Genomic DNA, 26404 nt, shown 5'->3' with positions numbered 1-26404 from the left:
AGCTAAACTCACTTTCCATATGGGATCCCTGCTGGTGGAAAAACCATGCAGAACAAACTGTGGGGTGGTAAGCTGTGAATCAGGGAGCGTTTCATGTGCCTCATGCAGAAGACCTTCTCCCTTTGTCAGCTCCTCCCCAGCCCCAGTTTCAAAGTGGCATGGGGTCATTTCCATGTTTAAATACATGGGCCTGCAGTCAACTAACCTGTCACCATAGCAAAAGCCAGTGCAAGGGCTCCCGCTAGTGCAAAGGGGCCTTCTCCCTCCCCCCCCACACCCAGCCTTCCCCAAATGTGCTCTGGAGAACCCCCAGAACACCCCCCAGGGGGAGGGGAGGAGTAGCTATTCCATCTGGCAAGCAGAAATGCTGGCACTGACAGAACTATCAGAAGAGCGTGACACAGAATTCTTCGCCATGGATTTCATGCCATTGCTCTAGTTTGGCCCTCAGATATCAGAGAGAGAGAGAGAGATTTCAGTGAAGTCACTCTTCATCCCCACATCCTGTGTGACCCAGGTGTACAGCTTGGCACAGTCAACTATCCTCTCCATTCACTCAACCCTTCCCACAAGGAGGGAGGCCTTGTCGCGGAGGAGCTGCTGAGCATCTGCTACCAAGTCCCTGAATGCATGCATCCAGGGCTCTGGACAGCCTCCCTGGGCTCCCCTAAATCAATGCTCAATGTTTCCCTGTTGCTGAAGTTGGGGGAATCTCAGTAATGGTAGACATGTTGTCTCACAGAGCAGCCTATCTATCGTTGCTGAACTTCTAACTGAGGGAACGTTCTGGGAACAATCTGAAAACCATGGCGCTGAAAACATGTCCCATAGTCTTCTGTCCACTTAAAAACCAAAGACAACTGGAGAGCCAAGCGCTTCTCTTTCCCACTTGCTTTAAAATAAATCTTGATCTCCCACCCCCACCTTAAAAAATAGATATAAAAATGGACGGATAAAAAGATAAATATAGCTTTAAACCATCTACTATTCTCTCAGTATGACTTTTTTGATAATAGATAAAACTTTGATATATACTCTGTGAAAAAATAGAAGGCGCCAGGAGTTCTGATTAGGAATCATATGATATTTCTGAAACAGCATCTTTTCTGCTTCATTAACAAATAGTTCTGAGGAATCCCCACAAAAACCTCAAAGCAGAAGGGATGGAGTTTTCACGATCTGGGGACCCAAGTTAAAAACTCACCTTATGAAAAGACACAGCCCTTTTGTAAAGAGTCACAAATTCCCTTTTGATGTAACTGGAAGGAAGTGGGAAGCTGCAGAAAGAGGCTTAACTTCCTTTTCACTGTTTCCATAGAAAGCCTCCCCCTCCCCTGCCCCCTTGTTTGGGTTGCAGGAAATGACCAGGATACCCTCTGACGTGGGAATTTGCCACTGCGGCTTCCAGGGTGACTTGAGAGCTGGAAGTAAGTGAGGAGGGATTTGAGGACTTTCTCTTTAGTGACCAGTCAACAAGTTAAACTTCCCCAGAAGATGGTCAACATCTGATATTTCTCCACTGAAGAAAGAAATGAAGCCATTAAGACCGACTCCCAAGTTGAAAGGATTAAGACTTCTCGCTCGGTCATTTCTGTGGTGACCTTTGTCGTCAGCAAATAAATTAAGGAAACCATTCTGTAAAGTCGGTGGGACTTCCATTCTCTGGTCTCCACATTGACGAACTGGTGACCTTTGACCTTTAGGTGCATCAGTACTGAGGTGCATGTAGAATAAAACAAAAACAGGGCTTCCTCAGCTGCAGTTGTGATGTCAAATGGAATGTCTAACATATCCAAAAGAAACACCAGAAACATCTCCCACCTCACTGAGCCAAAGGACTCATGGACAACATTGTTTAGCCAGAATTATCATGGCTGACACTGCTACCTTTTCTGGCAAAACTGAACATGACTAGCAGTGCCTCCTCCTCCGGTGCTGACCAGCAAACACATCCAATGCATTTTCCTTTGCCATGCCAAGCCAATTAAAGAACACTCTGTGCCAAAACCATCTTTCGTGAAGTCTGAAGAAACATGACCAACTGTGCTTCCTCTTCTCCTTTCATGTGGTTAACCTTGACATCCTTACTTGCATCCAGCCACAGACATGGCTGAAACTCTTTTGGCCCCAAAATAGCTTGCACACCAACACCTTGATCATCCATAGTTGAAATCAACACACAATCAACACAAATATGGTTGGTGCTGCTTCTGCCCCCCTGCATACAACCAAAACAAACATTGCTGGCAGGGTCTATACCTTTCTACCTTTGAACCAAGGCTCTCCTGAACAAGGAGAGAGGGAGCTGATGAGATGAGATAGTTGATTTACCTTGTAGGATGTCAGGAGATAGGTCGCCTTTTTGAACTTGGACCATCACCTCAACTCATCTCCATTATGAGACTGAATAGCAAGAAAGAGAATACGAAGGACAGCCCAAGCTGCTATACTAAAGGTAGATAAGGGCAACCCCTTAACTGGGGCGGTGGGCGGCAAATAACTGAGGTTATAACCTCTTTGCCCCCAGAGAGGTATTTGAGGGTCACATGAAGCTTTTCAGAAGCATGTAGGTGCAGCACAACAACTTCTTGGTGTTAGGGAGACACCATTTAGTTTCAGAGGAACATCCTGGCCTGTTCGAGGCAATTGGATGAAATCTGTTTGCTACACCATTTCCATCCTTCAAGCAGCTCATTAGTCCTTGGCTCACCAAAGGGATCCTCCGGCCAGTGAAGAGACACACAGTTGTCCATCCAGAGAAGTAATCCCAACTGCTTGGAAAGAAACTCAAACCAGCTCTTTGGCAGGAGTACAGGACACAGCGATGCTGAGCAGAAAAGCTATGGCTTCTGGGGTCCAGGAGAGAGGACTACAGGGGTGGAGAGTCCATCCACGCTGAGAGAGGGGATGTGAACTTGGGAGTTGGAATTGCTGGGAAACTGAAGAGAGAGGGGGAGGGAATTAAGATCTGCATACATTTAAAACTAAAGTCAAAGACAGCTTTTCCTGGGCTTTGAGGTGGGCAGGACAATTTTGACCACAAAAGCAGAGAAGTGCAACTCTCCTCTGCTCCAAATCTCCCCACCACCACCACCACCACCCCCACACACAGAGGGCTGCACATGCCTGGAAATTGGGTAAAAATTCAATTCAGTTCACTTTTACATTTTGCACACAAAATGAAACACAACCATCCTTTGAAATTTACACCTCTCCAAATTTTGCAAGGCCATTCTGTAGCCTTGTAATGTGTGCAACAACAGATACACTAGGGTAAAGTGTTATGAAAATGCGTATAATAGTGAAGATAACATACAAAAATGCTTTGCATTAGGGAACACTACTTTGCAAAAATAAGCACATTTAGCAAAATTTCCTACAAACAGCTGTGTATTAGAAGAAATTCACACTGAAATGTTGATGAATTTTAATAAATTCTAATACAAAATCACAGACTGATGTGGAAATGTGGAAAAATGAGCAACCAAAATTTACAGTTTCACCCATCAATCCCTATTGAAGCTCCACCAGAAGAAAGTGGCTGCATGTGTATGCAGAGCTTACCTGGAGCAAAGAACTGGCGAGATGAGATATCCCCCCCTGCCCCCCCACCAGAAGCTTTCATTCTATGCACCACAGCAGAGACACATCAGGTTTCATGCACTGTCCCTCAGATGCCACATCCGTCTCCCCCATGTCCCTCAATTCCTGCCCAATGCTAGGGCATATTTCACATGCATCCCCCAAATTAAACATTCGGTTATTTTTGTTTGTGAAGCCATGTACCGTAGATACCATGTTAGCCACAATTCACATCTATCCTGTAATTTCTTGAGAAACACTGCATTTTGATGCACTACCCCCCAAAGGAACTTCATAAAATCATAGAGTTGGAAGAGACCACAAGGGCCATCGAGTCCAACCCCCTGCCAAGCAGGAAACACCATCAGAGCACTCCTGACGTATGGTTGTCAAGCCTCTGCTTAAAGACCTCCAAAGAAGGAGACTCCACCACACTCCTTGGCAGCAAATTCCACTGTCAAACAGCTCTTACTGTCAGGAAGTTTAGGTGGAATCTTCTTTCTTGTAGTTTGGATCCATTGCTCCGTGTCCGCTTCTCTAGAGCAGCAAAAAACAACCTTTCTCCCTCCTCTATGTGACATCCTTTTATATATTTGAACATGGCTATCATATCACCCCTTAACCTCCTCTTCTCCAGGCTAAACATGCCCAGCTCCCTTAGCCATTCCTCATAAGGCATCGTTTCCAGGCCTTTGACCATTTTGGTTGCCCTCCTCTGGACACGTTCCAGTTTGTCAGTGTCCTTCTTGAACTGTGATGCCCAGAACTGGACACAGTGCTCCAGGTGAGGTCTGACCAGAGCAGATTTGAAAATGTCTATAGTGTGGACAGTGGGCGACTTTGGAATGTATCAACCATCCTGAGACATGCAACGGGGTGCAAATGTGTTTTGAAACAAAGCAGAAAACCTGCCCTTTCTGCCTTTTAAGTTGGCAATGTGTGCATAGCCTCAGACTTCCACTCCTTTTCAGAACCCGCCCAACCCTTCAGCAATTAAGCTGTATAAAAGCCTCAAAGAAAGGTCATCTCCACACATTGTGGGGCTCTTACAAACTTTTGCCTTTTTGTTTTCTCCCTTAAATTCTAAATGTGCACCACGGCACCCATATGAATGACTGCAATGGCATTTCACCCTAACCAAAATAAATGAACAAGTAGGCTATTTTTTAATGAAAGATGAAGGACAGGACCAAGGACAGCACATTATTTCTGCCCAGACCAATCACAAAAGCTTCTACCTACTGAATGAGGCACAATATTTATGGGGTGGGGATGAATCAAAGCAGAGCACAGCCAGTTGTAAATCCCCAGAGGTGGTATAAAGTTTCACCCTGTTCTTATGTCAATACCCATCAGTCAGGACTGGCTGGATGAGGAAGAGTGGTGGGAGCCGCCCACCCAAGAGCCCCCAGGGAGGGCACAGAAGACAATGACTTAGATCCCGGACACTGAAGGGCAGCCTGTGGAAGGGACAAGCTGGGAGGTGCCAGAAGCAAGGGGGCTGAGCGATGAAAGGGGGTCAGTCACAGTGGGAGCACAGACTCAGACAGAGGGGAGTCAGAGGCTGCCCTTGCCACACAGCAATGGGACAATCCCAGTCCTGCTGCCTCTCCTCCCCCTCTGACACCCGGCTCCAGAAGAGGCCCTGAGCTCTCCCCCTTGATGCAGCCTTCGTCTGCTTAGGAGGGAACCAGAGTACGAGGCTAGAGAGGGAAGGGTGGGGTCAGTTTCAGCAATGTCTCAGCTCTGGAGTCAGGCGAACCAAAGGACTCTGCTGTGGCGTTATTTTCTGTTAATACAGAGCTAATGGCATTTCATGCCTTCCATGTGTGTGCCTGCCCTGTGGTTGATCTGACTCACTGACAGCTCCTTGACACTAAGGGAACCTTGGGAAGAGGGAAGGAAAGAGGGACCTTCTTCCCCCCCAGAGTAGCAGCAATGGCGGCAGCAGAGCAGGTGGGATGTGGCACACTTTACAGGGAAACTGGTGGCCAGTTCAAGTTCTCCAGCAGCAGCAGCAGCAGCAGCAGCAGCAGGTGCTCTAGTCAAGGGAGGTGGAGTGGGTCAAATCTGCATGGCAAAGCTATCCCTCCGGAAAACCAATGATCTTCTGCAATGCTTGGGAACCACATATTGCACATTAGCACTCAGATGAGCCATTTGTTCTTCAGACACCACTTGCACATTTCAAATTTTGTCCCAACTGTGAGGATTACAAGGAAGGAAGGAAGGAAGGAAGGAAGGAAGGAAGGAAGGAAGGAAGGAAGGAAGGAAGGAAGGAAGGAAGGAGCATATACACACAAGTAGCCAAATGCATGCTGGATACCAGAATTTGCACTTGCACAGGAGGATTCCAGATGTGCAAGAAAACACACAGCTTGTTATATTCCCTTTGTAACCAAGCACCGGACTCTCCAAACAAACCTGATTGTCTCTCTGGCTCTACCAATCATCTTCCACCCTCACCCCCACATCAGTCCTTCTGTAAGACATAGGATCTTACATCCTACCTGGAAGGAGAGCTTGGCTGGGCTGCGGGGTGCGATGGGGCTGAGTGTGCTCCAGAAATGGATGGTGGGGGGCAAGGAACTCGGAGTGAGCAGCACTGGGGTCTGCAAAGAAAACCAGGACGTCACAACCAGAACATGAGAGAAAACAGCACTCCTTTAAGAATCCCAGTCCAGCTCCATTGGCCTGTTTTCTGTGTCTGGCTCTGAGAAGGCTGAGGGCAGGACTAATGGATTAGATTTTGGCACAGCAAAAGGTAAGAGGCAGGAGCGTCTGAAGGAGCTGTCTCCACCCCCATCGTTCTGCATCACCGAGGGCCTTCTGGCGGTTCCCTCATTGCAAGAAGTGAGGTTACAGGGAACTAGGCAGAGGGCCTTCTCGGTGGTGGCGCCTGCCCTGTGGAACGCCCTCCCATCAGATGTCAAGGAAATAAGCAGCTATCCTATTTTTAAAAGAAATCTGAAGGGAAGTTTTTAATATTTAATGCTGTATTGTTTTTAGCACATGATTGGGAGCCGCCCAGAGTGGCTGGGGAAACTCAGCTAGATGGGTGGGGTATAAATAAATTCTTCTTATTCTTATTCTTCTTATTATTATTATTGCCATTTAAAGACAAGAGAGCACATTCTGCCTTCTCCTGCAGCACAGGGTTCTAGGTAGTAGCTGAGGACAACGAGGCTAGTTGGCTATAGGAAGTGGGTGCAATTTTATGAGGCCATTCTTCTTCATATGTCTTGCTCTTTGGAGCTATTTGTACTTAACGTTACCAGTGGCAAAGGGCTCCTGACCTGCACCTTTGGCTGCCACTCAGAAGAGGCAATTTTGGCAGAGTTAGCGAAAAGGCAACCTCCTTTGCACCTGATGAGCCAACTGGCACAGTTCACAACTTGAGGTTGGGACTGTGGGTGGTGGGTGAGAACACCCTTCCCCAATGCCATAAAACAAACTGCCAGCAAATCCCTTTGCTGCACAAAACAGTCTCTCTGGGTTGGTAACCAAAGTGCCACTTGATGGGCCAGATTTGGGCTCTGGAGCCCCACTTGCCAATTCCTGCCTTACTGAGCCATGTGCACATCTGTTGGTTGGTTGTTTGTTTGCACAAAGCAGAAGTCACATTTGCCATCCAGGCGGAATGTTAAGCATCCCATTCAAATCAGGCACATCCTCCCTGACAAAAACAATTTTGGAAAAGATACCCTAGTTCTACCACCCAGTTTTCTGGGAAGCGAATGAAGTCCGGTCCCAATGGGGCCAACTGAGAAACATGGTCTCACCAGTGCATGAGAAGAAATGACCGTGGTTGGGGTCAGCGTACTCCCTGCCCCTCCAGGTGCCAAGAGACTGTTCACAGTGGCATTCACTTTCTCCTGGGTTGGCAGTGAAGGTAGCTCCAGGACTTTGGGCTTCTTGCCCTTTTGGGGCTGTCCCTCAAGAGACACGGTTGCTGGTCTGGGGGACTGAGCTTCCTCTTTCAGCAGACCACCCCCCTCCTCTGGCAGCTCAGCCTCCAAGGACACCTTCTCCAAAGAGGCCTTCTCTGAAGGCAAGGTCTCCTCCTTGACTCCAGCCTCCATTAAGACCAGCAGAGCAGCTGCTTCCCCATCAAGGTCAAGGTTCTCTTCCACCTTCACCAGAACCTTCTCATCAAGGGGGGGAGGATCCAATGGGCTGGGCTCCACTATGACCTGGATGGACAGGAAAAATAAATAGAAGGAAGGGAAGAATCAGTCAGGTAGTCTCTCATGCAAGAGAGGGTTGGGGTCCCCCCCCCCATCAAGCAATATGTACATTTTATGAAATAAATTATGAATTTGCTACTGCCCTCCCCAGCTTCACTTAACCCCCAACCTTGCTTTCAGGAATCCTTCCTCAATCCTGCTCTGCTTTTCAGCTTTGCTCACCTGGGACCCATTCATTTACTCTGCTTTCCTTGTTGGCGTTCAACCAAATTCTTGCCCTAACAAAAGGATTAGCGGGATTCCCCGCCCCCCAGCCTCAACCTGTGCCATCCCCAAATCTGCTCCAGAGGGATTGGGAGAAACCCCAGAAGATATTTAGGGAGAGGGGAGAGCATTCTGCTACACAAGGAGAAACACTGGCCCTGATGGAATGTTCATCTTAAGTCTACGTTGAGCACAACCCCTGGACTTCAGGCCTCACAGGAGATGTCTTGGGGAGGTCAGAGCTAAAGGTCTGACCAATCTCACATTATCTTTCCTTCACAAAGGCCTGTTGGATACTAACAAGAAGGGCAGGAAAATGAAGGGAATCCCCAGCAATGCACCCAACATTCAGAAACAGATGGTCTTAGAAAAAGGAATCCTACCAGACACTTTTTTCCCCTAATACTTCCTTTACTGTGCCTCATGCTCTGCTGGTATCCCTGCGGATGCCTGTTGGAGACCTCTTCTATTCCATCCATTTGCTGTTTCCTGAATGCATTGTGGCCCCCAGTCCATGCTGCTGAGTCACACCTGCTCACCTGATCCCTGGTTTCTGCTTTATGTTCTCCTGCTCTTGCTGACACAAACCTCCCCAGCTCCCACTCCCATCCCAGCAAGTCCTAAAAGTCAGGGGCAGAGGAAGGGGGTGGGGCGGTCCACCAAACAGTCCACCCACTGCCTCCCCCTCAGCTGTAGGGCGGCTGAGTGGGAGGGGGCAGGCAGACTCCTTGGAGGCAGGCAGCTGGTCCCACCCCTGGGCACAGGGCACACATGCCGCCCCAGGCGCCTAATTGGCTTACTCCGCTGCTGCCTTAAGTACAGCGTTTCACAAAAGAAATACTTCCACTTGCTGACAGGTTTTTTTGTTTTTTGTAATGCATTCCACTCACTGTACCTCAATGCACTTGGGCACTGTGAAAGGAAAGCCACAGAAATTGTGGGTGGTATGCTAATGAAGAGTAAATTATAACACAATGCTTAATGGGGCCTTCACTTTTCTGTGAACCATCCTGAGACCTCTGGGTATAGGGTGGTATATAAATTCAATAAATAATAATAATAATTGACTGCATATCAGTTCATCTTCATATCAGAAACTTCATGCACCTGCAAACTAAGCTCCGACCAGCATGATACTGTATATAAAAAGACACAAAGTCAAGGTGTTCCCATCCCAAGTGTGCACAGCACAAAATCTACTGCCAAGTGTGTGGGGTTCTGGAACCACAGCCTTTGCAAACAACAACAACAACCCACACGCAAATTTGTAGAGAATGGGGGGATTTATGCTTCAGATGGGATGGGGAAGCTTCCCAGGCTTGATGTGAAAAGCTTCACTTCTTTTATGTCAGGCTGCTGCTAAGAGGCAAGACTAGCAAATGGTGTCGGCACCTCTAATAATGTCTAGCAAGGATGAAAAAGAGACATGAGGATGGGCAGAACTTCCAGCAGGAAGGACATGGTGAATGGGTGCGTCTTCTGTGCACCTCCTCTTCTCAGGGCCAACTATGTGAGCCACCACCGCTGCTGCTGCTGCTGCTACTGCCTGTTCAACATCCCTGTCTGAGTTCAAGAGCTTCTACCTCCAGTCCCAAATTGGGCCCAGGGGGAGAGAGCAAGGAGATGGACAGCTGTGACCACGGGAAGGAGGAGGTGCGTCCAATCAGGGCATCTTGCTGCAGGGCCACCAAGAGCCTTCTCCAGTCTTGTTCACTTATCGTCAGCCTGCTTCCAGTCAGTTGCTGTTTTCTGGTGGGATTCAATCACATACTGTACCGTCAAATAATTATGCACAGTTATAATGGATTGGGAGGTCTTACACAATAAAGCTTGGCCTTTTTGCTATGAGGAAAGTGAATGGCGGAAAGGCACTGCAAAGTGTGGGATAATACGTGCTTTGACACGGCGTCACCTAACTTCTAGCAAATAAACCCAAAAGAATGCTCATTCTTTTGCCAACTACTCCTCCTGCAAACAAATCAGGAGGAAAACTCAAAGAACAGGCCTTATTTTGAAATATATAGAACCTCCAGCCATCTCTCCCTTTGGAACCGAAGTCCTGTCCTTCCAGCAAAGTGGAATGCACTACCTGGAGTCTCTTGGGGCTCTGAAAAAGCAAAAGCTTCCACCCCTTTTGTGGCTTACCTGCAGGGGCTCCTGAGACTCCTCTGGCTCCTCAATCCTGATGTGCAGCTGAGGCGGATTGTCCACTGTGGCCAAGGAGGGGGGAGGTGGTTCAGGGGCAGCAGCAGGGGGTGGCACTGTGGGCAAGAGCTCTGTCTCCTGGCGGGAGACCCGTCCAGCGGGCGAAGGAGCCTGCAGCGACTGAATGGTGAAAGTGGAGTAGAGCCCAGAGCGCATATACTCATTCCGGCTGCTGCGTGGGGCACCCCCAGCTCCACGCAGGGCTTTGGGGGCCCCCAAAGACCCCTCGCCCCCTTTTGCTTCACTCTGCACCTGCTCGGGCCTTTTGGCTCCTCCCTCATCCTTTACTCCCTCCATGCTTGAAAGCTCCGGGTAAGAGACAAATTTGTAGACGAATTTCTGCCCACTGACTTTACGGATGATATTCTGGAAGGAACAGAGGGCGGCAAAATTAGCACAGCACAGGGTACAGTGATCAAACTACATCTGCCATGCATCTCACAGAGGCCCTGTCAATGGTATCTTCCAGAAAGGGAGTCTGGTGTGTTCTAGACTTGCTAGGCTACAATTTCCATCAACCCTGAACTTTCCCAATGCTCATGGGAGCTGATGAGAGTTGGAGTCCAACCGCATCTGGAAAACACAGCAGCGGCCACCCCTGACTTGGGGCATACCTGAATGCCAGGCTGGCACCTGAGCTGCCTCTGCTTGCTGCTGAAACCACACAGCCAAGACCAGGCATACTGTATGCTTTGTACATGAAAATTACGTGCCACAATAAAACTCAAATTCTGCACCAAGAAAAGATTAATACTCTGACCAGCATTAATTATGTCATTTGTAAATATTTTCTTGTATGGCATGATTTATTATTTTTGTGGAGAGAGACAAGCTCTGCCCCCTCCCTCACTGTTGTTGTTTTAAAAGTGAAGATAGATATTTGAAGAGAATTCACAGCAGGTTCTTCACCTCTGGCAACAGCATACCTTTGTAGATTTCTTCATTTTATTAAAGAGAAAAATGGATTTATTTTTTTTACATTGCAGAACGACTCCTGTGAGTGGAGCTGTGTAGATGATGTCCCGGCTGCTTTGCAGAAACAGAGTCACACACGCACAAACACCCACAACCCCCAGCCCTGGGTAGGTAAGAAATACAGTTATGGTCAACGGACAACCAGCAATCCACCTGATGAAAGCTAAGAGTCCCTAGATGTCCCTTTAAGGGAGTTACTCACAGAGATATGGTTTTGATATTGCTTGAAAGTAAAAGTCATCAGACTTGGTTACAGGTGGGTATAAAGAAACAGTAGTTCTGAGACACCCACAAAGAAATCCTGTGCAAGTTCACGTAAGAGCAAAGTCCCACTGTATTCCGTGGGGCTTAATCCAAGGGCAGAGATAGAAGCAGAGAAGCGGAAGACACCTTATGGGAGATCTCTCTGGAGATCTGATATCAGGTGGTGGATTAACTGGGTGCTCTTGGCCTCCACTAATGATTCATCTATACATTTGTAAACAAAAACAAATATTACACAAATGTCATAGGTTTCCAGTGCTGTCTCTTCCAAAGGTAAAATACCCTGTGTGGTGGTGTGCTGTCCCTGGAACTTCTTGCCACTTGGGGAAGTGGGGAGCATTTGTATGGACCATAGCCAGGAAGCTTCCAGATCAGCCCTGCTGCTCTGCCTCTGTCTTCACCCTTACACAGCCAACACTCAGCCTTCCGAGATTTCACACACTCTCAAGCTTCTCGTTGCACAAATAAGGGTTAGGCATGTGCTTTAAAGAGAGAGGGAGTGATGGGGTGGGGGGCAGGGGTTGAATGTGAGATTCTCATAATGCTGAACACTACTTCTGATGGCCTGCCCACCAATCCTTCTCTTTTGATAAATATGCAAAGACTGCACACACACCTCGCCCCAAATACCCTTTTTAACTTTCCAGTGCATTCTCCTTCACAGGTAACTGATCCTGAAAAGGCTGATCTGAAGGGGAAAGCAAGGCAGGGATGGGGTTACTCTAGGAGTCCTTGGTCTTCTGCAAGGGAGATGCTGGGAAGCCAGACGGCAGACTCCCACCTTGTCATAGTAGTAGCGCAGGGCCCGACTCAGCTTGTCGTAGTTCATGTTGGTCTTGTTCTTCCGCAGCCCCCAGAGCCGTGCGACTTCCTCGGCATCAACTAACTTGAACTCTCCGTCGTTGGATGTCCATGCGATGAGATGTCCGTTGCTCTGCTGCTCCAGCAGCTGCAGGAGGAATTGCCACAGGGTGACGGAGGGATCCATGACTAGAGGGGACAAAGGGAGACAGAGAGGCAGCCAGGTCAAGGGTGCTGTTTATGATGTGTTCCTGTTCCCTTGGGGGTCGGGGCAGTTTATACCGTCAGGAGAATCAAGCAGTGCAGCTTTTCCTGAATGACAGGTTAGGAAAGCACCTATCTAAATGCTCCTGGGTCCAGGAGGGAGCAATTCCCTTCACAGAAAAGCAGCATATCAGGGGAAAGGTCAGGCTAAATGCTGCTTTACATGCTAGAATTCTGTATGCAAGGAGTTGCCTCCCTTTCCTCCTTGGGGAGCAATGATGCCATTCCCTCATTCGGATCCTGAAGTGATCCAGCCCCAAAAAGTCCCTTTATGTGTTGCTTGATGTTGCCTCAGCTTTACTGCGCTGAGGAGCAGGCGGCTGTGTGGGCCTGATTCTACACACATTCCTGTCACTTGCCTGGGCCACTCAGAGTTACACTCCACCTTTGCAGATCACCTGTTGATCTACAGTCTTCCAGGGGACCATTTAATGACAATTCAACCCACTGTACAAGCACAGCACAAAACACAGCAGATGCAGCAAGAAAGCAGGTGCAGTGGTGCCTTTTCCATCATTTTGTTGACTGTATCCTTTTGGGACCAGCAAATTAGGGAGGCTGCAAGAAACTCACTACACAGCAGTCAAGTTACCACTAGTGGCCAAGTTGTGCATGTGCTTCTTCCTTACAGGGTTAAGTTTATGTCACAAGTTCTATGGTGGCAATTGATTATATGTCTCAGGCTATTTGCTTGCCACTGGAAGATGTGCAGTGATCATTTGCCCATAACTGTTCCTAATAATATTCTACATGCGCTTGTAGAAGACGCAAAGATAACAGTTGAAAACATAACCACTGACTGCTCTGCCTTATCCAGGCACAAAACAATTTGCAAAAATCATTTGCCACCAACCAGTGCTTTTTTTCTTAAAAAAAAATGTTTAGGGGTTTTCTCATTTTCCTACTCATATTGAAATATTGCCCCTCAATGAGGCCAAACTTAGATTCACAAAATGTTTAGGGGTATGCGTAACCCCACATTCCCCCAGAAAAAAGCACTGCTGCCAACTGAGTATGCAGTAAAAACTTATCAGTTCTTGCTCCAAATTTAGTTCCAGCCCACTTCTTGAGAATAATGATTACACCTTGTTCTGGGATAAACCTGTTATACGAAAACAATAGATTGCAACAGAGCAGACATCATTCTGGGATACAATGCACAGGGACACAGAAAGCTGCCTGCGACCAAAGCAGATCATCAGTATTGTTGACGCTGACTAAAAGCAGCTCTTCCGAGTCCATGATCCCACCTGGAGATGCCAGGGACTTAACCTTGGATGTTTTGCAAAGCATCTGTTCTACCTCTCAGCTCCAGCCCTTGCACCCCAACTGCTAAAACAGCTACTATAATAGATCTTTAAATACTTCTCTCTTTCACACACATGCACAGACACAAAACAAGAGCATTTACAAACTAGCCTTGGAAATAAAGTGTGCCTATAAATTCACTGCAACTTGTACATGTCCCCTCTTGATATCAGCCCCAGGAGTTGTTCAAACTGCCCTGAAGCAAAACTTGATGCATGTGTGCCAGCAGACCTATGAAATACAATACAGGAGGTTGTCATTCTCCAAGCTTGTCATATATACATAAGTCTAAAACCAGGATTTTCTTAAATAACAATAGACAGTTCTTATACAAAGAGGCTGAGGAAATCAGATTTCTACCTGAGTAAGCAGCACAACATCCCAGAAGAGACAGGATGGATGAATGGGGCCCCAATGTACACCATGCTTTACAGTGGAACATAAACAAAAAGGGCAGGTCTCTGCACTGAGCAGCTTCCAATTGACACCAGGAAAGGAAGGAGAGCTGACAAGGAAGAATGCAATGGCACCTACTAAGGCTGAGTTTTTGTAGGGGGTGAGACCTGAGAGCCTATGGCAAGCGCTTCACAGAAAGGTGTATTTTAAAGGTAAATTTGAAAGAAGAAATAGGAATGACAAAGTAGTAGTAATAGTAATCAGTGCTTTTTTCTAAAAAAAAATTATATGTTTAGGGGTACTCTCATTTTGACGCAAGAAGATCACCATTTTATAGTTCAAATCAGGAAAAATAAACACAGTAAATGGACAAAAGTACAAAGATTCATGAAATGTTTAGGGGTATGCATGCCCCTGCGTCCCCACTGAAAAAAAGCACTGATATTTGTTTGTTTGTTTTTTGTTTGTTTGTATCCTGTCCATCTTACTGAGTTGCCCCAGCCACTCTGGGCGGCATCCAGCATATATAAAAACATTAAAACATCAAACATTAAAAGCTCCCCTTCAAGTGTTTTCTAAAGGTTGTGTATCTCCTTGACATCTGATGGGAGGGCGTTCCACAGGGTGGGCACCACTACTGAGAAGGCCCTCTGGCTGGTCCCCTGTAACTTTGCTTCTTGCAGTGAGGGAACCACCAGAAGACCCTCAGAGGAGAACCTCAGTGTCCCAGCTGAGGGATGGGGGTGGAGGCGCTCCTTCAGGTCTACAGGGGCAACACTGTTCAGGGCTTTAAAGGTCAGCACCAACACTTTGAATTGTGCTTGGAAATATACTGGGGGCCAGTGGAGATCCTTTAGGACTGGTGCTGTATGGTCCCAGCAGCTGCTCCCAGTCACCAGTCTAGCTGCCGCATTCTGAATTAGTTGTAGTTTCCAAGTCATTTTCAAAGGTAGCCATACATAGAGCACACTGCAGTAAGCAAGAGATAACCAGAGCATGTACCACTTTGGCGAGACAAGGCAGAGGCAGGGAAGGTCTCAGCCGGCGTACCAGATGGAGCTGGTAGACAGCTGCCCTGGACACAGAATGGACCTGTGCCTCCATGGACAGCAGTGTATATATATATATATATATATATATATATATATATATATATATATTTGCTTTCGTAGATTTTCACGGGTACAGGAATGCAGGTTTTGGTGTCCTCGGGTGTCTTCCCGTGTAAAAGTTGGGGTGTCTAGGCGACGTTTCGACGAGGTCTCACTCGTCATCTTCAGGCTGGTGCTTTCGGCTTCTTGTTACTGGAACAGAGCAGGATCTCAGTGTTTGAGTTCCTATAAATACTGTTGAGGGGGTGTGGTGTATAGCCTCCAATGTTCTGGGCAGAGAGGAAGTTCCCAGGCTAGTGTGCCTTTTCTTCTTTTGTTCCTTAATTACTTGAGGGATATCTTGAGTGATTTCTTGAGTGATATCCTGAGTACCACTTAGGTGGGTCATTAGGTGTGGATTAGTTGCTAAAGTCTTTGTGTCTTGACCTCTTGAACTTTGTGAAGAGTTTTTCTGAGAAGATGGCTGTACTGCACTTAGTTGTGCTCTGGCTTGGCTTCGTGTATAGGGACACAGGCCACAAAACCACAGCTCGCCCCTATACACGAAGCCAAGCCAGAGCACAACTAAGTGCAGTACAGCCATCTTCTCAGAAAAACTCTTCACAAAGTTCAAGAGGTCAAGACACAAAGACTTTAGCAACTAATCCACACCTAATGACCCACCTAAGTGGTACTCAGGATATCACTCAAGAAATCACTCAAGATATCCCTCAAGTAATTAAGGAACAAAAGAAGAAAAGGCACACTAGCCTGGGAACTTCCTCTCTGCCCAGAACATTGGAGGCTATACACCACACCCCCTCAACAGTATTTATAGGAACTCAAACACTGAGATCCTGCTCTGTTCCAGTAACAAGAAGCCGAAAGCACCAGCCTGAAGATGACGAGTGAGACCTCGTCGAAACGTCGCCTAGACACCCCAACTTTTACACGGGAAGACACCCGAGGACACCAAAACCTGCATATATATATATATATATATATATATATAGGCCTATATAGGCATTCCTTGGATGGACTTCCAGGAATAAGGGCAGCAAGAGAGTAAAGGGCAGAGACATTTAACTATGGCAGTTCCCATTTCTCTATATACATCCTAAAGGAATCAGTACTGAGGTGAATGTCTTACTTCAGGCATTACCGTTGTCATATATGGGCCGTGGGTGGCGCTGTGGTCTAAACTCTAAACCACAGCGCCACCCACAGGTTTGGTGGTTCGAATCCCCGCAATTGAGTGAGTTCCCGTTGCTCTGTCCCAGCTCCTGCCAACCTAGCAGTTCGAAAGCACGCCAGTGCAAGTAGATAAATAGATACTGGTGCGGCGGGAAGGTAAATGGTGTTTCCGTGCGCTGCTCTGGTTCACCAGAAGCGGCTTAGTCATGCTGGCCACATGACCTGGAAAGCTGTCTGTGGACAAAAGCCGGCTCTCTCGGTGCTGCACCCCATAGTCAAGTCTGACTAGATTTAACTGTCCAGGGGTCCTTTACCTTTTACATGCTTTTACATGTGCATGCATGAGGAGCCGTGGGCAGAGGGGCTCTACGAGGCTGTGCAAGTGACATTTGCAGGCTGTGCCAGAGCCCAGTATAACAAGAGACAGGTGGATCTGTTGCAAGTGCAAGGGAAGAACACTCTCCTTCATGGCTGGGATTGATACATGCCCAGGACATGCACTAGAGGCAGGATCCATGCACGGGAGGGAGAAGCTGGAATAACAACTTCCTTTGGCAGAATACAGAGTGCGCAACCACCAGACAGGAATCAGAAAATGGAAGGGACTAGTCACTTGTGTCCCCTAGACTTTAATCTCCAGCTGTCCCTGCCTCATATCCTGTTGGTGGCCCTCAAAGAGTGATTAATTTCTAAAATGGAAGCAAATGGTGGTGAGGTATTATTATTTTTTGGTCACATCCCACTACTAGATATGTGAGGAGCAGTTGTGGTTATTCAGTGTTAAATGAAAGGTAACTCTGCACATGCTCAGAATCACACACTCTGGACAGCAGTCTTGCTGTGGCCTGGCTAAGTCCAAGCCTGAATCCTGGGATGGGCCTCCTTCTTCTCTTAGCTCCCCTTTGCAACCCCATCAGCTCCAGACTCACCCCCCCCCCCGCCCCTTGCTTCAGCTGACAACCCCCCAATTGCCACAGGGAAGGGTCCTCTGTTAGCCTCTGGTTTACCTTTCCTCCTGGGAGACACCCCCCCCCCATCTGACTCTGGGGAAAGAAGGGCCTGCACCGGATCAGGACGAGGAGCTGCAGGGATGGACAGGCAAGGAAGGCTGATTTGGCTCCTCTCCTGCTGCAGCTGCTCCACCCCCCCACCCCCACCCCGCCGCCCCAATCTTTGGATTTGGCCTAAAGAAAGGATTTTCTGGTGCTGGATTTAATGCAAAACCCCATCAAAGACTCCGTAATCCGGCAGTGAAGCCGAGTGCGGAGGCGGCAGGGGCGGAGAGACGGGGGCGGCCAGGTGGTGATCTCGAGGGCAGGTAGAGGCTGGGAAGAGTCTCTCGGCATTCGCAGCGCAGGAGACCCGAAGAGCGAAGCGGGCAGCAGATCCCGGAGCCCGAGCGCGCTCCCCGCCCGAAGGGGCTGCTGCCCGGGACACCCACCTGCCAAGGGGGCGAAGGCGGGAAGGAGGCAGCGTCGTCCGGGCGGGGTGGCCCTCCATCCCCAGCTACTCACCCGTCAGCAAGGCGGCAGCCGCCGCGCCCGACCCGGGAGGCTCCATGGGCTGCGCGGCGCCTCTCCCCGCCACCCGCGTCCCGGGCGGGCTCCAAGTTGCTTCTGGCCCCGGGGGGCTGGGGGAGGCGGCGGCCCCGCTCTTCTTCTTCTTCTTCTTCCTGCCTCCGACCGAGCCGCGCAGGCCGGGTCCCTCGTCGGGGAGGCAGCGTTGACGGCGCCGTCACATGCAAAGCACGGAGGCGGAGCTGGCGCCCGGACGCCTGGGTCCTTTCCCGGCGGCGCGGGGCGGGGGAGCGGAGAGAGGTTCCGGCCGGACTCCTGGGCCCTCCTCTGGCGGGAGCCCGGAGGTGCCAGATCTCCCGGGTCCGCTCGGTACTAACTGGGGAGGGGGAGGAGTTAAGCGAGGGCGCCGGGACTCCTGGGATCCGGGCCAACTGCTCCTGGGTCTGTGCGCCAGGACCGGGGAGGAGAGAGAGGCGCGCGCGGGCCCAGCAGCCGGGTCTGAGCAGGGCGCGGGGGCGGGCGGGGGCTCGTCCTGCCAGTGCGGGGCCGCCCCTTGGCCTCCTCCTGCCCCCACGTTGCGAGGGGGCTGCCTGGCACAAGTGCCAGCCCCCCACCTGCTCGCCCCCTCGCCATCCTTGCGCGCCCCCGCGGTTGCCGCGGCAACGGAGGGAGGGGGTGCAGGCGGGGGCGCGCGCGGGGAGCGGGGCGTCGAGAGGAAGTGAAGGAGGTTGCTGCCATGGGAACCTCTCCGCCTCCGCCGGGGGCTCCGCCGCCCAAGGCCGCCCAGGGCCTCGATCCCTATGGAAACCAGGCTGAGATGGCAGGTGCATCCTGGCCAGTCTCCGGTGGTGCTGGCAAGCTGCTCCGTCCAAGGATCAGCCGCCTACCTGGCAGAATTGTTGTCAGGATAACCAAGCTCATGTGTGTCAAGTGCTCAGATTTAGGGCTTAGGCTGCAATCGTATCTACACCCGAGTGGAAGTCTTTACTTCTGAACAGACATGCACAATCGATCTGTTTCCCATGAAATATATCAAAGACAGAGAGATGAGTGGCCCACAGCAATTGCAAATGATATTTCTTTAACCACTGAAAAGCTAGAGTCCACACACATCAGGGTTTAGGACAGAGGTTGTCAGCATGTTGTTGGTGTAGGACAGGTTTTAATGGGTAGGACAGGATATGAAGGTAAAAAGACCCATTAGCTCCAGTCGCAGACGACTCTGGGGTTGCGGCACTCATCTCGCTTTGCTGGCTGAGGAAGCCGGAGTTTTTCCAGGTCATGTGGCCAACCAGAGCAGAGCACAGAAACACCGTTTACCTTCCCGCCAGAACGGTGCCTATTTACCTACTTGCACTTCATGCTTTCAAACTGCTAGGTTGGGAAGAGCATGGACCAAGCAACGGACACTCACCCCATCGCGGGGATGAACAAAGTTTCAAAATCCAATCCTAGGCAGTCAAATTTAAAGCATAGGAATTAGGCTGTAAAACCTCATTTAGAGGGAATCCCTTTTTTACCCCACTTAATAATCACACAACAACCTGGGAAGTAAGCTTAGAAATATTATTTACTTGCTTCTTACCATGTTTTAGTTTATGGCAATGGTGGCAAGTTTTGGTATCCATCCCAACTTCAACCCCTCCCCAATGATTAGGTTCTAAATTATAGCAGTCTTATTATGCACCATGCTGGCATTAAATGTGTATGCAAAACCTTTTATTAGCTACTCTTCAGCCATTGCTTTCAGAGTGGCTTACCAAACAAAACCATAAAAATGCAGTAAGGAAGGAAGATGGCAGCTAGTTAAATGTCCAGTATAAAATAAGCACACACTAAAAGGTTGCCTGTCTGTTCGGGATAAAACATAATAATATTTTATTTGGTTTTCTTTAAGCGTAGAGCCACAAATCTGAACCTCTAGGGGTAACTCAGGGACACAGTCCAAATGAAGATCTACCTAACATATATTTTCTCATATCAGATGCTTAGCGTTGGAATGCCATTTGGACTTTCCATCAGCACTGTGGTTGTCAAGTGGCTTGGGGGCATCAAGTGTACTGCTAATTCAAGGGGTCAGACATTTGCAAGTCTCAGTACCCTAGATTGTCCACTGCTTTTTATTTTTTTAACTTTCACAAAACAACAGTACCATCTACAATGTTCAAAACAAGGCAAATAACAGTAATGATTTTTGAATTTACTTATACTGTAGTATGGAAAAGCTCAGAAATGTAATGGCTATAATGCTGCTGAAATCTCAAAACAAGGGATAGAATTGTTTACAATAGCTTGTCAATTAAATTGTAAACCAGCTGGATCCATGCAGGGAGGGGGACACATTTCCTCCACTAGTGAGGAAAAAACTCCACAGAGCTTCAATCCATTTGATTTGGCTTCTAAGGAAAATGTCACTTACAAAGCAGAATTTCTGCAATGCTGAAAATTTCTGCCAACATGAAAAGGTATCAGTTTTTGAACAGGATAATAGAAAAGTGAAAGCTATCCTTGTTTGGAAACTAATTTATTGAGGTGGGGCCTCCTGTCAGTGGACAATCTCCCTGAGTATACCTACTTTCTCCTCACAATTGCCTTTCGGTGGTTTAATACTCAGCAAGGTAAAAACAAATATGGGCCAATGTTCTCTAAGACTAAATGACAGAAGAAGGGTTTGGATTTGATATCCCGCTTTATCGCTACCCAAAGAAGTCTCAAAGCAGCTAACATTCTCCTTTCCCTTCCTCCTCCACAACAAACACTCTGTGAAGTGAGTGGGGCTGAGAGACTTCAGAGAAGTGTAACTGACCCAAGGTCACCCAGCAGCTGCATGTGGAGGAGCGGAGACGCAAACCAGTGGGAAGGTGGGTGGAAGAATGGGGCAAAAAGACAACCAACTGGAATAATCATCTTTATTTATTACTTTTGCAAATTGAGATGAACTTATACTAAGACACAGTTCCTGGGGAAACAGAGGCAGAGAAGGGTTGAATATTTGGAGCAGTGAAATCAACCACCCCAAGAGAAACTATTTTCTCTCAAACTCTCCAGTCTGCTGTCCCTGTAAGTACATTCACCCTACCCAACTCATAAGGGTTTCCTCAGTTACAAACGCAGTTCCTGCTGCCACCACCAAAATGCCCAAGAGACTAACTCTTCTTCCAGCATATCACATTGAAAACGTCCCCTCTAGGAAGGGCTGGTGCCTAAAGGAAGATGTCCCTTCTGGTCTCCTCAGGCAAATCTTGGAGACCTTGGAGTTCATGCAAGCCCTGCAGAGAGGAGTTGGGAGTGGGAGAAAGACAGTCTGAGCCTAGGATGGTCTACTGATTTCCTAGAGCATCTCTTTCATACTGCACCGTAAGTTAAGTGCTATGGGGTGCAGCACATCTTGCTTTTCAGGCTGAGGGAGCTGGCAATTGCCCACAGACAGCTTTCCAAGTCATGTAGCTAGCATGACTAACTGCTTCTGGCACAGCAGAACACCACAGCAAGTGCCAGAGCACATGGAAATGCCATTTACCTACCCACAGCAGCGGTAACCATTTATCTACTCATGCTGGTATGCTTTCAAACTGCTAGATTGGCAGGAGTTGGGAGAGCAAAGGGAGCTCACCCTGTTGCACAAATTCGAACTGCCGACCTTCCGATCAGTGGTTTAGATCCCAGCGCCACCAGCCAGTCCTATGCACCAGAAGTAAACATGCTTCCCACACCATAGGCAGCACTCCAAGGAAAAGCAGGCCACAACTTTCTGCTGCTTTCCTCCTTCCCCTGCTGGATTCCTGCCCAATAGGAATCTGTCTGCTTGGAGCAAGGAACACCCATCATTACCTCTAAAACCATCCGAATATTGGCTTTGATCTTGGCAGAGTCTTTGGTAAGGGCTTCACTGAGTCTGTTGGAGACAGAAGAAATTGTGAGTAAGGAAGGAGGGTGGATGCAGCCTGGAACTCTAAAGCAGGCTTCCTCAACCTCAGTCCTCCATATGTTTTTGGCCTACAACTCCCATGATCCTTAGCTAGCAGGACCAGTGGTCAGGATGATGGGAATTGTAGTCTCAAAACATCTGGAGGGCCGAGGTTGAAGAAGCCTGATCTAAAGACTCTTGGACCATTCACAAATTAGGGCAACATGCTATACCAGGAGGAATTTGCCTGAGCCCACTGAACACAGTGGAACTTTACTTTCAAACAAACATGCTCCAGACTAAGTGGCACAAGGAGAGAGGGCAGAGTTTGCTTGTTTCCATCTAAGTGATCTCACCTGTGCATTTCTGGCTCTTCTCATAGCTTTGGCGGGCTCCTGCCATCTGCATTCCCAAAGCATGGTCTGCTTGCACTAGCCAGATAATTGGTTGCAAGAGATCGTCACCCTAAGCTATTGAAGAGTGCTCTTGTGAGGCCTTGGATAGCATGGGGGCACAGTGGGACAACTGAATTCCTTCTACTCACTCTGTTAGTAGCTTGTTCTTCTTCTCAATGAAGGCAAGCGCCTCAGGAAGAGTCAACTCCACAAAGAACCCATAACCCAGTGCTACAAATATGGTGGAGGCATCAGGCCTGCAGGAAGAAAAGGTATTTAAAATGGCATGAATTTATACCACTGAGTATAAATGGGAACACTTACTTTGGAAGAATGGATTACTAAAAATATGGGATATTGGGTGCATGGTGAAATTAACGAAAATGTTTAATGAATGTTATTTTTTTCTTGAAAGAGAAAACAACTGTTTTCCCAAGGGCAAAATACTTATACCAGCTGGGTAGAGAGGTGTTTGGCCTTGCAAAGGTTGAGCCTGAGCTACAGCAGCTACCCTGCCATTCCTCCCTGAAAGACCTGGCTTTTAACTTCCTAGTTTCTTCTGCACAGATTGACCCAATCTCCCTTTTCCACTTGTCCTGATCCACAAGCCCAAAGGAGTCTCTGTGTGAGTGGTTTGATGCAGGGCCACCAAAAATGCTAGAGTGATCAATTCTAGTGCTTTATTAGAAAAAAGTGAAAATGGCAAGCCCTCCTCATAATTTGTCCGCAAGAGGCTAATATACAAAATGCAAGCTATGTTAGCTGGCCTCAACAGCCCAATTAACTCACCCCTAATTTAGAGGCCCCTTCCCAACTCTCACCCACCTCTCAGAAAAGGAAGTAGCGGACAGACAGGCAGCTAGTCTCCTGACTAGCTAAATCAAAATTAAGGCTCAAAACTTCTAAGCAAGCAGATAGGTACATATGAGCTCATTCTTGCAGCAAATACCCATTTTATACACACACACACATTTTTATTAATTTTTAACATATCAATTCCAACAGTCATACAACATAACTTCTCATCATATACAATATTTTTAGACTTCCGTCAACACCTCTGATTATTTCCCGTTTTTATCACTTATTATGCATTTAATTTCATATTACCTTTAATTATCCTTAACTAATATTTCTCCTCATTGTCTTTCTTGCAATATTTCAAATAATTCCCCTCACAAAACTTCTTGCAAACCTACTAGCATAATCTGTTCATCACAACTGCTGGATCACTGCCCGATCCAGTTATCCCAGCCTGATTCAGTTAGCTGAAATCCTCCTTAAACTGCTACTCATATTCTCATGAATAACATTTATAGAGCAGCGAAAGTGTCCAAAGTATTTCACACAGCTTGTTCCACTAAATCTTACAATAACACTGAAAAGCAGGCTGTGTTACTATCCCCATGCTGCCGATGGGAGACTGAGACTGAGAGATGCTGGGTTATCTGGTTAGCTTGTGGCAAAGGTAAAATATGCCTTCAATGACTGACAGATGTTCCAATAATGAGGAAAGCTATCTACTTCCCCCTCCATAGTAGATTCCTCAGCTTCCCTCAGCAAGAAGCACAATTTGTCTGCCTGCCTGAGGCATCTGAAGCCTGAAAAACATAATACACATACACAACACATCTGCTTTCTGATTGTGGCACATAATTTGGATTGAGTAGGATTATCCAGAGATGCCTGCTTTGTTAGAGGGAGTTGGATTAACTGGCCTTCTGCCCTTTCTCAACTTTTAGGATCCTAGTGTCACACTTTCCTTACACGCAAGGATGCCATGAAGGAGATGTGCAGAACCTTTTTCAATTGAGAACTACCGTATTTTTCGCTCTATAAGACACCCTTTTCCCCTCCTAAAAAGTAAGGGGAAATGTGTGTGCGTCTTATGGAGCAAATGCAGGCTGCACAGCTTTTGCTGAAGCCAGGAAAGCAAGTCGGACCGGTGCACACCGATCCCTCTTGCTCTCCTGGCTTCAGGGATAGCCGCCCGAAGCCTCCTGAGCGCAGCAGGAGCCTCCCGCTGTGCTCAGGAGGCTTCGCATTGCTTGCGCTGAAGCCAGGAGAGCAAGATGGGTCAATCCCTCTTGCTCTCCTGGCTTTGCATCGCTAGAGAGGTGCTGCGCAGCTTTCCTCTCTGGTCAGCGCCCCTTCAGCGAAGTGGGGGGAGAAGTGGAAGGGGTTCCGTTTCTCCTGACGCTTCGCTGAAGGGGCGCTGCACAGAGAGGGAAAGCTGCGCAGCGCCCGTTCAGCGAAGTGGCAGGAGAAACGGAACCCCTTCCACTTCTCCCCCCGCTTCGCTGAAGGGGCGCTGAGCAGAGAAGGAGAGAATTTTTTTCCCTTGTCCTCCTCCTCTAAAACTAGGTGCGTCTTATGGTCGGGTGCGCCTTATAGAGCAAAAAATATGGTCCATTCCCTTGTGGGGCACATGCCAACCGTGGGTGATTCGATAGGCAAAATATTAGATGCAATTCTTCTTTTTGTATAGTAGTTTATACTGTAGTTGCACAACTGAAATAAATATTTCACATGGCAAAAGCACTTGAGGACAGTGTGAAGAAGGTGAGGTGATGGGTGTGGTCTGGGGAGAATCCTTAGGACAGATAGACCCTGAGATCATCTTCTGCCTCCACGTGAGGTCCAGGGGGTGACAACATGAGAAGTGGCCTTTTCTGCAGTGGCTCCCCATTTGTGGAATGCTCTCCCCAGGGAGGTTCAGCTGATATCTTCATTATGCACCTTTAGGAGCCAGGTGAAAACATTCCTCTTCAACCAGGCCTTGGCTGATTTAACATCCAATACCCATTTAAATACGTTGTGGGAGGGGATGGGGGAAGGGGAGTTATTGGTTTGGTTTGTTCTTGTTTTTATTATGTATATTGTGCTTTTATGTTGTGAACTGTTCTGAGAGCGACGATGAAGGGTGGTATACAAATGCAATAAACAAAGAGGCCTGGAAAATCGCCTGGAAAATCCGTTTGGCACTGTGGCTCCCCATCCCTGCCATAAATAGGGCCAGGCAGTATCTGGTTTTCAGCATCATGATATATCAGCAATATATCATGATATCTGAAACAAGGATGGAGTTATGTAGAGGAACTGCCTGACTTCAGGGTCTTTCCCACATTGTGATTTTTGCCGGCGCCTGCAGAAATCAAGAGAAGCACTGGCTGGCTTCACATCCCCCCCCCCCGTGTGATTTTTGCATAGCAGACACACCATGATTCACGATATATTGCCAGGTAAAAAGTTATGAAACAGTTATCACAATATGGATTTCAAACCAGTTTTGGACAATATATTTATATATCACCCAGCCCTAGGCATAATCCTTACTTTTTATATCAAAGACAGGTCTCTCCTGTCACTGGAGCAGACAGGAAGTCAAGGGGCCAGAATACATGTGAAAATGGATACAGATGAGCTGTCTTTGTGCTACTCACACTTCTGCATTGACATAGAAATTGCAGCCTAGATCCACTTGAGTTGTCAGCTCCTGGTTTCCTGTCTCCTGGGAGAAAAGGAAGAAACGTTTACAGATCGATCTCTGCTCTCTGGAGTAAAACAGCTGTTATAGTAAGTAACACGCAATACCCTGCTGTCTCCTACATCTAAACCCCCGCAGATCACTGCTGCAGATCTTTCTGTGTAAAGTGCTGCAAACAACTTAAAGAAGTTTTTAGTTACCTGCAACCGCTCAATAATATTCTTGAGCTGCAGGTACTGAGCCATCTTTTCATAGACCTGATCCCGCTGCTCCAGAACCTTCCTGGGGAGAAACACCAACAACGGTCTGGAAGCACGAGCAGAAAGCGGAGCAAAAGAAACCGAGGCGCTCTATCTCACAGCCGGAGGTGGCGCGAGAGGCGCCCGGGAAGGAGACACTCACCGGAGATCCCTCTGCAGAACCTCGCTGACGAAGGCCTCGTACTGAAGCACCTTCTCCTGCACCTGCCGCTCGCCCGGCATCCCGGCCAGCCGACAAGCGCGGGAGCTTCGACGCCACAGCCTGCAGGGGGGGAGGGGGGAGATCGGCGCCACCGCCAAGCGCGGC

The 26404-nt window shown here is 48.1% G+C and overlaps 2 protein-coding genes across 2 annotated transcripts; both read right to left on the bottom strand.

Moving 5' to 3' along the window:
• Nucleotides 1–2594: 2594 nt before the first annotated feature.
• ELK1 (ETS transcription factor ELK1) lies at nucleotides 2595–18177 on the bottom strand. Its single transcript, XM_081895094.1, has 6 exons — nucleotides 18046–18177; nucleotides 12259–12467; nucleotides 10179–10604; nucleotides 7365–7775; nucleotides 6093–6194; nucleotides 2595–2939 (listed from the first exon to the last, which is right to left on the bottom strand). The coding sequence occupies exons 1-6, from the start codon at nucleotides 18089–18091 to the stop codon at nucleotides 2841–2843; spliced, it is 1293 nt and encodes a 430-aa protein (XP_081751220.1). The 5' UTR covers nucleotides 18092–18177; the 3' UTR covers nucleotides 2595–2840.
• A 2766-nt stretch (nucleotides 18178–20943) lies between these two features.
• On the bottom strand, nucleotides 20944–26389 carry UXT (ubiquitously expressed prefoldin like chaperone). The gene is made up of 6 exons (XM_081895316.1): nucleotides 26240–26389; nucleotides 26038–26119; nucleotides 25794–25861; nucleotides 22500–22607; nucleotides 21880–21943; nucleotides 20944–21317 (listed from the first exon to the last, which is right to left on the bottom strand). Exons 1-6 carry the CDS (start codon nucleotides 26317–26319, stop codon nucleotides 21252–21254), a joined length of 468 nt encoding a protein of 155 aa, XP_081751442.1. The 5' UTR covers nucleotides 26320–26389; the 3' UTR covers nucleotides 20944–21251.
• Between the last annotated feature and the right edge of the window lie 15 nt (nucleotides 26390–26404).

Source organism: Podarcis melisellensis (assembly GCF_964234715.1).
Source record: "Podarcis melisellensis genome assembly, chromosome: 17".
In the NCBI taxonomy this organism is placed as follows: domain Eukaryota; kingdom Metazoa; phylum Chordata; class Lepidosauria; order Squamata; family Lacertidae; genus Podarcis; species Podarcis melisellensis.
This window is presented reverse-complemented; position numbering and strand designations above follow the sequence as displayed.